The sequence below is a fragment of the Trichosurus vulpecula genome, chromosome 8 (assembly GCF_011100635.1).
Source record: "Trichosurus vulpecula isolate mTriVul1 chromosome 8, mTriVul1.pri, whole genome shotgun sequence".
NCBI classification, from domain to species: domain Eukaryota; kingdom Metazoa; phylum Chordata; class Mammalia; order Diprotodontia; family Phalangeridae; genus Trichosurus; species Trichosurus vulpecula.
The window spans coordinates 88,954,860-88,967,956 of NC_050580.1; the positions used below are offsets into that span (position 1 = coordinate 88,954,860).

At 36.6% G+C, this 13,097-nt stretch overlaps 1 protein-coding gene across 1 annotated transcript in view; it reads right to left on the bottom strand.

The window, feature by feature from the left end:
• LOC118829577 (deleted in malignant brain tumors 1 protein-like) overlaps positions 1 to 13,097 on the bottom strand; it is a 185,857-nt gene that overhangs the window by 119,821 nt on the left and 52,939 nt on the right. The window contains 2 exon segments of the mRNA XM_036736542.1: positions 11,436 to 11,465; positions 12,699 to 12,707. Coding sequence (XP_036592437.1) covers positions 11,436 to 11,465; positions 12,699 to 12,707 — 39 coding nt within the window.

Genomic DNA, 13,097 nt, shown 5'->3' on the forward strand with positions numbered 1-13,097 from the left:
TGGCACTTACTGACCTTTACGTAACACAATTTGAAGAATGCTTTGGTCATAATAACTCAAAACTATGTGGTAAGCCTGCCGGTGATAAGCCTCTCCATATCTAGTTGGGCTAGTCCTCTCAAAGTAGGCATTGTCCATTGCTCAGATTGTACCTTTATATCACTTCCTGTCTTGTCATACCTTTTTAACAGAAATTTGACACATAGTAGGGACAAAGAGAAGCCTGAACAAGCCACAAGGTGGATAGACTGAATAGAGCTCTTCAGTTTGAAAATCACAGCATACTTGAGATAAAAGAGACCCAACTGATAGTCTACTTCATCCATCAATAAACAAAAATTTGTAAAGCATCTCCTATATGTCAGTCACTGTGCTCAGTTTTAGGGATACAAGTAAAAAGAATGAAACAATCCCTGCTCTCAAAGAGATATTTGAATGGTGCACTATAAGAACAGACAGAATCATTACAAAGAATTCATTTATGGAAATGTGAGGTAGTTTGGGAAGTAAGATACTGTAGGGGATCAGGAAAAGATTTGTGTAGAAAGTGGTGCTTGAACATTTTGGAGGAAGAGAGGGATTGTATGAGCTGGAGGTGAGGGGAAATTGCATTTTAGGAATAGGAGATAGCAAATGTAGAGGCATGGGAGTGGGAAATGTAGAGCTGTGTGTGAGGTACTGATTGCAGAATATGGGAGGGAGAATTATATACAAGGATCCTGGAAAGATAGAATGGGAGCAATGCAAGAAAATTATGAAGAGAATTAACAGTTGGTAAAGCAGGCACAAAAAATACTGAAGAAAGTAACACCTTAAAAATCAGAATTAGCCAAATGGTAAATAGTTACAAAAATGTTGAAAAAAATAACTTTAGAAGTAGAAGCTAATGACTCTATGAGACATCAAGAAACAATAAAATAAAGTGAAAATATTAAAAACAATAGAAGAAAATTTGAAATATAGAAAAAATGACTGACCTGGAAAATAGATTGAGAAAAGATAATTTAAGGAATATTAAACTACAACCACTCTGAAAAACTATTTGGAACTATACCCAAAGAGTTACAACTTTGTGCATATCCTTTGATCCCAGCAATTCTGCTATTAGGACTATACCCCAAAGAGATCAAAGAAAAAGGGAAAGGACCTACATATACAAAAGCATTTATTGCAGCTTTTTTTTGTTGTGTCAAAGAATTGGAAATTGAAGGGATGCCCATCTATCACAGAATGGCTGAATAAGTCATGGCATATGAATGTGCTGTAAGAAATGAAGGCTATAGCTTCAGAAAGACCTGAGAAGACTTATATGAACTGATCCAAAATGAAGTGAGAAAACATTGGACTCAGTAACTGAAATACTGTAAAGATAATCAGCTGTGATAGACTTAGTAACTCTGATCAATACAATGATTTGACACAACTCCAAAGGACTCATGTTATAAAAGACTTTTCACTTCCAGAGAGAGAACTGATGGACTCAGTACAGATTTTTTCCTTTATTTTTCTTACCTTTTTATTTTTGAGCATGACTAATGTTTTCTATGACTTCATATGTATAATGGGTACTGTATTATTTGTCTTCTCACTAGGTAGGGAAGGGTGTGGACAGAAGGAGAGGATTTGAAAAAATAAAATAAAAAAGAATTATTGGGCTACCTGAAGGATATGATAGAAAAAGAGCCTAGACATCATATTTGAAGAAATTATAAAGAACTTACTATATATCAAGCAACAGAATAAGTGCTAGGGATAAAAAGAAAGGCAAAAAAGCAGTCCCTGTCCTCAAGGAGCTTATATTTGAATGGATATTTCTAAAAGACTAGATATAGAAGGTTTATACAGAGTAGATGAAGATAATCTGAAGGAGGAAAGGCATTTGGATTTGCAGCCATGGGGCATGAGGAAAGGTCTTCTCCAGAAGGTGAGTTTGAACTGAGCCTTGAAGGAAGCCAGGAAAATGAAGAGGCCATAGAGTGGGGTTAGAACATTCCAGGAATGCAGGACAGGTAGTGCAAAGATGGGGGACAGAGTGTCCCATTCAAAGATCTGCAAGTAAGTCAATGTATCTGGATCATAGAAGGAGTAGAAGGGAGTAAGGTGTAAGAGGTGGGAAAAGAGTGCAGAATAGGTAGAGGATGGGTGAGGCATATTGAGAGGTGGCATGATAGGCTATAGTCAGAAAGGTGAATGTTGGAGTTTTTGATTAAGGAACTGGGAGACTTTTGAGTAATTATGAGATCCAATGAGATTCCAGTGTGTGACTAAGGGAGAGTGAAGAAATAGATGAGGAAACTGCGGACCATTTACATGAAGTGACCAACACAAGGTTACACAGCCAGTCAGGGGAAGAAATTGTTTCCTAACTCCCATTTCTGTGTACCTTCCAATGAAGAATCATAAAGGATATTAGAAGGGACTTGTCTGTCTACCGCAATCTAAAGTATTAGAAATAGAGCTTACCTTCTTAAACTTTGAAGGGGAAAGTTTATGAGAGATGGGGAAAAGCATAATATTTGACTTGATTTTAGACTCACTTTTATATAATAGTGGAAAAATGAAGATACTGGGTGCCCCATGGCCTCTCAGAAAGAACAAGTGCTCAGTAATTGTGGGTTGATTTAGTTTGAATTAGATATAAACACTATTCCCTCTAAATAGCCAGGGCATTGTATAGCATAGCTGAATTCCATAAAGCAAGAAAGAAGCAACAAAAACAATTACCTGGTAAAGTGGTCGCTTCTATAGTTGATGCTGAAATTGCAAACATAACATTGGAAATAGAATCTATATCCCATCATTGGTGAATAAAAAGTTTAAGTGTTATATTTTCATTTAGAAGGTTTCATGGATTCAGTTTTAGACATGTTGAGATAGTCACGAGACTGCAGATCAGAGAGAAGCTAGAGTGGATAAGTAGATATAAGAATCACATCTTGAGTCATATTAAACAAAGATACAAAGTGTAGCCTTGTAAAATAATGATGAATCACTATCGTTCTCTAAATTCTGTAATATTAGAACTACAGTTTACTTTCTGAAGCTCAGAAGAAGCATGTTTACAGGAGTTTAAAGAATATGGTATGTTAAACTTGTCTTTATAGACGTACTTGTATCTGGCAGCAGGGCAATGGAGAAAATATGTGCTCGGTGCCTTCAAAAAAGCAGGTATTCAATAAATATTGGTTGAATTAATTAGAATTAGACCTAATCCCCTCTCAATAACCAAGCATTCGGTGGCATTGCTATATTCCAGAAAGCAAAAAAAGCAACAATAAAAAGTTACCAGATGAAGTGGTCACATCAGTGGTTGATGCTGAAATAAAAAATGATAGTGAAAATCAAACCCAGATCTCATCTTCAAGAAGCAAGATTTTTAGGAGTTATAGTTTATTTATATAGTTAATGTGTCAAATGTGTCAAGAATAAATAAAAGAGAAAAAAAGAATAAATACAAGATATTGGATTCTAAAATGAAAAACTGAAAATTGGGAAGTTTTTCTTGAATGAAACAATGAATCAGAATCAGAGAAATCCTAGGGCAGAGTGGTGATTTTTTTAAACAGTTATAAAGCAAGTTTTTGAGAGATTGAAGAATGGAATATGTTTAACATGCCTTCATATGCATGCTTGTATACCTATGAGAAGGGAGGAATGATTTGTCCATTAGATAGTGAGCTCCTTGAGGGCAGGAACTGTCATTTGCCTTTCTTTGTATTCCCAGTGTTTGGTACATAGGAAGCCATTAATAAATGCTTATTAGATTATTAGCTTATTAGCTGATTGCAGAGATAGACATACAATAAGCATGCTTTGATTTCATTTGATTTAGACATAATATTCCAACTCTAATTACCAGAAAAAGTGGTCTCTTCTGTGGTTGATGCTGAAATCACAAAAAAAGAGACCATAAATTAAACCAAAATTCCATTTTAAGGGAATGAATATTCTGAAGATCATAGTTTCATTTATACTAAATTCAGATATTTAACAATATTTAAGTCACTGCCCTGTTAAACCAATAAATAAGATATTGGCTTCTTAAATTTAAAATTGAAGATAGGGAAGTTTTTCTTCTCTGAAATGTGAAATAATCAGGAATACAAAGATAGAGAATGAATATTTTCCTGTTTTATTCTTATAGAGTCATCATAGTCTCTTTTCTTTAAAGGATTAGGGACAGTCCTTATAGGAATGGCAGACATGCAATAAGATATAGTGCATCTTTTCACATCCCTTATTAATTATGATTTCTTGAAGTATTGTAATGACAATATAACCAACTCCCAAATACTTAATGTAATGATATTACATGGATAGATGCATCCACAGATAATTTAAAAAATAATTTCAATCAATTACTATAAATTTTTCACCAATAAGACTGAAAAATATTATTAGTAGTAATAATAACATTAGTTAACATATACAAATATTACACGTACATGCATACATACATATATACGTGTATATACACATAGGTAGGGCTTTGAAGTATTGTTGCTATTACAAGTATGTAAAGAGCTTTTCACAGGTTATCTCATTTGATTCTTACACCAACATTGTGAGGTAGATGCTATTATTCGCATTTTACAAATGAAGAAATAATGACTGATAGAGGTCGTACCTAAGCCAGTTACACAGGTAGGAAGTATCTGTTTGACCTTCTGATTCCATGTCTCTATATGCTATGCTATCCAACTACCTCCTGATTCCTGATTCCATGTCTCTATATACTATACCATCCAACTACCTCCCACATTCATATTAAATTTGTCAGTTATGTAGCATATGATTTCAACTTGTAATCTACCTTTTGACAGAGAAACGAGTGAGTAGTAAGAAGGAGGGGACAATTCAGAATGTCTACAGAGTAGACAGACTGACAGTAAGGAAACTCTTTGGTGTAAAATATACTAGAATAACAGAATTGTAAAGTATGCTGGAGACTGAACCCAACTCTCATCTCATAGGGACGAAATCACTTTTCAAAATCTCATACATAGCCAGCCAGAAACAGAGCTATCATGTGAATCCAGGATGTGGCAACTGCCATCAAATCAAACAAACATAAAGTTTCTAAAATCATGAAGGTTATGAGAAGAGTAAAGATGACCTTGGTTACCAAACCCCAGAATACCTAGAACTAGGGCTTATCTTCTGATTCTGGGAAGAGACATTATTGTGAAAGATAAAAGAAACTAGGATTTTTCACTTGGCATTAGAGATTTATGTCTTTAGACAATAATGAGGGAATGGGGAAACTATGTGCCTACTGTTTTGCAGAGAACAGGTGCTCAACAAATATTAGTTAATTTAATTTGGACAAAATTTAAACATCATTCCCTCTGAATAACACAGGCATTCTGTGGCATGTCTATGTTCCACAAAGCAACCAAGCAGCAACAAATACAATTACCAGATGAGGTGGTCACTTCAGTGGTTGATGCTGAAATCATAAAAAAAAACAGCATAAGTCAAACCGAATCTCATCTTCCTGGACAAAACATTTAGGATTTGTACTTTCATTCATACACTTTAAGTCTCAGATATGCTAAGCACAGAAACAAGATATTTGGCCCTAAAATGCAAAATCAAAAATAGGAAAATTTTTCTTGAATCAAAGTGTGAAGGAGGAATAGAGAACTCCTAAGGCAGAGAGGTAACCTTTCTCCAGGGAGCATCATGTCTCCCTCAGGACAAAGTGATCAGATGCAATCTCATTACCACAACCAGGATGACTCAGTTTTTGATACTTAGCACCTTCTCAGTTCCCTCAGTTCCCTCTCTTCTCTGACTGCAGGGCTGGAGGGTGGAGGAAGAAACTCTTACCAAAGCCTTTCTTTATAGAAGGCTCCAAACTTTCCAGGTAACTCTCTATTTTCTATCAAACGCTTTGCTTGGTTTCTCCATGGAACATCATGATGCACCTACCTGGTAACCCATCCGTCTCTTGTCAGCTTCCTCTTGTGTATTGTCTTCCCTCATTACACTGCAAACTTTTTGAGGGAAGGGGCTGTTTTTTGTATTTATATATTTGTATCCCCAGTGCTTAGCACAGTGCCTGGCACATAGTAGGTACCTAATAGATGTTTACTGAATTGAGTTGAAGTTAATAAGGATAAGAATTGAGAAAAAGGCCATTAGATTTGTCAGTTAAGAAGTTATTGGTAACTTTGCAGTGGGCAGCTTCAACTGAATCATGAGTTCCGAAGCCAGAGTGAAGAGGCTCTGGTAGACAGTGAGAGGAGAGAATGCTATGGGTGTAGACAACTTTTTTTGGGAGCTTGGCTAAGAAAGAGCGATACAGAAAGATATTTTGGGGGAATGGTAGGGTTTGATGAAAGTTTTTTAAGCTTTGGGGACCCTCAAGGATGTTTGAAGTCAGTTTGGAAAGAGCCAGCAGATAGGGAGAGATTAAGATGACAGAGGTTGGAGAGGAGAACTGACCTGGAAAAGTTAAAAGGGAGAGGGCTTGGCCTTAACAAGGAGAAGTGATATTTCATTAAAAGGGACTAGGGAAAGGAGGAGAGAGGAGGAAAGGATGTCAAGGGGTACAGAGATGAAGAGATTAAGGAGTTCACAGTGAATTGCTTCAATTTTCATAGTAAAAAAGCATGAGAGTCTCATGTAAGAGGAGGGCAGAAGGTGGAGGTAGGGAGGAATGAGGAGATAAGGTAAGGTTTTGAATAGCTTCCATTGGGAGGAAGGATAGGGAATCAATTAAGGAAGAATAAAAGGAGTGCCTTGCTGTGGTGCCCAGTTGAAGGTGAAGCTACATAACATGAATTTATACTTGCTACACAGTAAGGATAGATGGGTGATCTCCTTCAACTCCAAAAAGCATCATGTGCAGTAAGCAGGAGCAAGGAGGCAGGCAGATGGTGGGAGTAATCCAGAGCTAGAGACTGGCAAGGAATGAGGTGTGACTGGACAAAGGGATGAAGGGATTGGGAGCTGATGACACTGTGGAATTGAATTGGGCAACCACAGGTCAAGAGTGACCAGGGAGAAAAGTGAAGTCAGAGGTGCAGGATGGTCAGAGAAAGTGCTCCAGAGGTGGAGGGTTTTTTTTAATATCAGTCACTCCATAGGCATTTGTTAAGCACCTAATATGTGCCAGGCATTGGGCTGGGTACTAGAGATAAATATAAAGGGAAAACCAGCTTTTGTCCTTAAGGAAATCCTACTTTCGTGGAGGTTTTGCAAAGGCCTAGGTACAGAGATGATTTATAGAGAGCAGATGAAGATATAGTGGAAGGAAAAAGACATTTGCCTTTGCATGCAAGGGAACCAGGAAAGGGCTCCTGCAGAAGGTGGGATTTGAAGTGAGCCTGGAAGGAAGCCAGGGAGCTGATGAGGCCCAGGTGAGGGGTCAGAGCATTCCAGGTGTGGAAGTTAGGCAGTGCAAAGTCACTGAGATGGGAGACAGAGTGTCTCATTCGAGGAATTTGGTAAGTCAGTGTATCTGGGTCATAGAGTGTATAGAGGGGAGTAAGGTGTAAAAAGCTGAAGAACAGGTGTAGTAGAGGTGAGGCAGAGGGAGAGTTGGAATGAGAAGTTACGGTCAGAAAGGTAAATGTTGGAGTTTTGGTTAAGGAAGTGGAAGACTTGTGATCAATTATGAGATCCAAGGTGCAGCCATCCCAGTGTGTGACTGATGGGGAAGATGAGGAAACCGAAGCTCATTAAGCTGAAGGAACTTGTACCAGGTCCTATAGCAAGTCGGGGGAAGAACTGGTCTCCTATATCCCAGTTTTGTGCTCTTAACATTAAAGGTTATAAAATCATGAAGGGTACTGGAAGGGACCAATTCACCATAATCCACATTATTGCAGGTAAGGATTGCTCTCTTAAGCCTTGGGGAGGCAAGGTTGTGAGAAATTATTTAATTTTATTTCAGTGGATTGCTTATAAATAGTAGTCAGAAAATTAAGAAATTACATGCGCATGCCTGCGCAGAGAGACAAGGTGCTCAATAATTTTGGGTTGATTTAATCTGAAATAGATACAAACACCATTCCCTCTCAATAGCCAAGGCCTTTTGTGCTATGTCTATATTCCATAAAGTGAGAAATCAGTAACAAAATAATTACCAGGTAAAATGGTTACTTCTGTTGTTGATTCTGAAATTACAAAAGCAAAAAAATAAAAAGCAATGTTAATAAAATCTACATCCTGTAATTTATGAACAGTTACATTAACAATTATATTTTCATTTAGAATATTTATACTTCGGTCATATTAGGAAAAGACAGAAAATGCAGGCTTTAAAATGTCAAGGAGAAAAGAGGTATTTTCCTCCTTCAAATTATAAAATAGATAGAGGAATACTTAGGCAGAGAATAAGAAATTTTCTTGTTTGTGAAGCATTATCCTAGACTTTCTTATCTTTGAATAAGTGAAAATATTTCAGGAATGGCAGAAATAGAAAGAGAGAGCCTTTCTAAGTCCTGCACTCATTTGAATGACAGATCCTCAAAGTGTAGGGATGACAACACAAGAAACTTTCAAATAGACAATGGAATAATAATACACAGATGTAGCATGATTGATGGACATTCACAGATAATTTCCAAACCTCATGAAAGCCTATTGTTTACAATTCATCGCACACCAGAACTGCAAAGAAGGATCAGAATTTTTAAATACATATTTCACATCTCTGAATTTTTTAATTCTTCCTTTTATCAGAGTGTTGATTTTGCAGTAGGAAGGAGGGAATGTCTAAAACATCCACAAAATAGATTGACTGGAAGTCAGAACTATTCAGTCTAGAATGTCATGTAATATCACAGTAGTAAGAGACCTTTGCCTAGTCACAACTCCACACTGTACAGGTGAGGGAGCTGAGGGCTACAATATGAAAAAGCTTGTCCCAGGTTCCTTAACCAAGAAGTGGGAGAGCTGAGATTTCAACTAGAATCTCCTGATTCGAATCCAATGCTCTTACAGTAAACATTTATGAAATCATGAAAGATATGGGAAGAATAACATGGACTTGTTCAGCAAATGCCAGACTATCAGAAATATGGCTGATCCTCTAAATCTGAGGGGTAATTTTATGATAGAGCAAAGAGAGTGAGATTTGGAACTTGAGTATGAAAGACTTGTTTGTATACAATGGTGGGGAAATAGAGAAACCATGTGCTCGGCACCTTGCAGAGAGAAAGTGAACAACAAGTATTGGTTTATATAATTAACAATGGATACAAACATCATTTCTTCTCAAGATCCATGGAGTTCTGTAGCATGTCTGTATTTTAATGATTTTTTTATTCGATATTTTTTAGTTTTCAGCATTGATTTTCACAAGATTTTGAGTTACAAATTTTCTTCCCATTTCTACCCTCCCCACCCACTCCAAGGTGGTATATATTCTGATTGCCCCATTCCCCAGTCAGCCCTCCCTTCTATCACCCCTTCCCCTCCCCCTATCCCTTTTCCCCTTACTTTCTTGTAGGGCAAGATAGATTTCTATGCCCCATTGTCTGTATATCTTATTTCCCCATTGCATGCAAAACAACCTTTTTTTTTGAGCATCTGCTTTTAAAACTTCGAGTTCCAAATTCTCTCCCCTCTCCCCTCCCACTCTCCCTAAGAAGGCAAGCAATTCAACATAGGCCACACATGTATCATTATGCAAAACACTCCCATAAATAGTCATGTTGTGAAAAACTAACTATATTTCCCTCCCCCCTATCCTGCCCCCCTTTATTCAATTTTCTCCGTTGACCCTGTCCTTTTTCAAAAGTGTTTGCTTTTGATTACTTCTTCCAGCTATCTGCCCTCCCTTCTATTGTCCACCTTTTCATGTCAGCATTTTGGAAAGCAAGAAAGCAGCAAAAACAAAATGAAACAAGAAATAAAAACAAAACAATTACCAGATAAAGAGATAACTTCTGTGGTAGATGCTGAAATTGCAAAAAAGGACTGTGTAAGTAAAATCTACATTTCATCTTGGGTGAACAAGAATCTTCATAGTAATGTCTTCATTTATAAGATTTATCCTTTAACCACATCAAGCACAGACACATAATGCTGATTCCTAAAAAGGAAACTTAAAATATAAAAGTTTTCCCCCTGAAATAAACTATGAAATGGACTGAGGAATACTGAGGCCAAGTCAGAATTTTTCACTTGTTTTGTGAAAAGTTATCACAGAGTCTCATATCTTTGACAAACTAGTGAAAGTATTTTCCATCCTGCAGTTATGAAGTTAGAAATTCAGATTCTCTCTAGTTGCCTACCACTACTAATTCAAGAGGTAATATTATACTTTGGGTTCTGACTTCATGGAAAGTGAGTAGAATCACAATGGAAGAAGGTAAATTTGTGGATAATGGATCCACAGAGAAGACATCCATAAATCAAAGGAGCTGAGGATGCTTGGGGAGCTGCCCTAAATTTTCCTCTTTGACATGGAGGACAGCTACCACATTCTCCAGTCAATTCAACAAACATTTACTGAGCACCTACTATGTGCCAGGCACTATGCTAAGTTCTGGGAAAACAAAGACAGGCAAAAGCAAAAACAATTAAAAAATAATCATTCCCTGATCTTGAAGAGCTTTTAGTCTTCCATAAAAATATCCCTTAAAGTCATTTTGAAGGATTGAATGTCCCATTTTCCTGTGCGGCACTTGATGAGCCCTTGAGCAACTGAGAGGTAATTAATGAACTCCTTGGTGATAGCAACCCACTACCAAATTGATGGTCTATTGGGGACAAGCCTTTCCATTGGTCCTCAGAAAGCAAACCTTGTCTGTTGTTAGAACTGCTTCATATAACTTAATGTTTTTTCTGTCACTTGACAGAATGAGCGGTAAGAAGTAGAGAAGTCATGACAAGTCATCAATTAGGCTGTTTGAATAAAAACACTCTTCATCCTGAAAACTGACACCATGTCTGAGCTGGTAATCTGTTCTAACTCACTTATTATACTCATGAGGAAGCTGAGCCCCAGAAAAAAAGATGAATTGATTTATCCATGGTCAAACAGCCATCAGTGGCAAAATTTGATCTAAAGCCCAATTGTCTCCATTTGCAGTTCAGTGCTCTTTCCTTCGAAGTTTATAAGAACATGAAGAATTACTATCATTCGCCAAATGCCATAATATTAGAATTAAGAGTTTAACTCATGTAACTCTAAAGAAGCACGTTTTTGAGAGATTGAAGAATGGAATATGATTAATTTGCCTTCGTAGACATGCTTGTATATCTGTGAGAATGGAGGAATGATGTGTCAGTGAGATCTTGGAAGGCAGAAACTGTCATTTGCCTTTCTTTACATTCCCAGTGCTTGGCACATAGGAAGCCCTTAATAAAAGCTTATTGATTAGCTGAATAATGTGTTGGATGCCTTGCAGAGACAGATAAAAATAAGCATGCTTTGATTTCATTTGGTTTAGACATAATATTCCCAGTCTAATTACCAGACGAGGTGGTCTCTTCTGTTGTTAATGCTGAAATCACAAAAAGAGAGCATAAATTAAACCTAAATCCCATTTTAAGGGAATAAATATTCTGAAGGTTATAGTTTCATTTATGCTAAATTTAAATTTTTAGTAATATTTAAGTCACTGCCATATTAAGTTGAGATATAACACATGGGCTTCTTAGGTGGAAAACTGAAGATAGAGAACTTTTTCTTCCATGAAACTGTGAAATAATCAGGAATACAGAGGTAGAGAAAGAATATTTCTCTGTTTTATTTGTAAAAAGTCATCTTAGTCTCTTGTCTTTAAATGATCAGTAACAATCTTTATAGGAATGGCAGACATATAATTAGATAAAGTGTGGCTATTCACACATCCAAATTAATCATGATTTCTTGAAGTATTGAAATGATAATATATCCAACTCCCAAATACCTTATGAAAAATAGTATTATAGTTACATTCACAGATCATTTCAAAAAATCTCTTCAACCAATTGCTACAAATTCCTTACTGACCATGACTGCAAATATTATTAGTAGTAACAATTACCCTAGTTAATATACACACATTTTACACGTACATTCATGTATATATATGTACATGCATACATACATACATATACATATATACATAGGTACATATAGGGCTTTTAAATTTGTAAAGAGATTTTCATCTCATTTGATTCTTGCACCAATATTGTGAAGTTGATGCTATGACTCCCATTTCACAAATGAGGAAACTAGAGCTGAAAGAGGTCATGACGCCCAGTTACACAGGCAGATAGTGTCTGAGTCAGGGTTTGACCTTGGATATTCCTGACTCCACTCCTCTATGCACTATGTCATCCAACTACCTCCAAATTCATATTAAGTTTGTCAGTTATACATTGTACATGATTTCAATTTTTATTTTCCCTTTTGACAGAGAAATGAGTGATTAGTAAGAAGGAGGGGAAAATTTAGGGTGTCCACAGGTTAGATAGACTGACAGCAAGTAAACTGTTTAGTCTGAAATATAACAGAATATAAGAGCCATAAAGTATGCTGGAGATTGAATCCAACTCTCATCTCATAGGAATGAAATCACTTGTCAAAGTTCTCATAGCCAGTCAGAAGCAGAGCCATCGTGTGAATCCAAGACATGGCAATTTTCATCAAATAATACAAACTTATAAAATTTCTAAAATCATGAAGGTTATGAGAAGAGCAAATATGACATTATTTACCAAATTCTGGAATACCTAGAACTAGGGCTTACCTTCTGATGCTGGGAAGAGACAAAATTGTGAAAGATAAAAGAAACTAGAATTTTTCACCTAGTTTGAGAGACCTATCTGTAGACAATAGTGGGGGAGTGACGGAACTCTGTGCCAGTGGCTTGCAGAGAGCAGGTGCACAACAAATATTAGTTGACTCAATTTGAACAAAATTTAAACATCATTCCCTCTGAATAACCAAGGCATTCCATGGCATGTCTACATTCCACAAAGCAAGAGAAAGCAGCAACAGAAACACTTACCAGATGAAGTGGTCACTTTAATTGTTGATGCTGAAATCATAAAAAGACAGCATAAATCAAACTCAAATCTCATCATCATGACAAAGCATTTAGAAGTTATATACACTTTCAATTTCAGACATGCTAAGCACAGAAGCA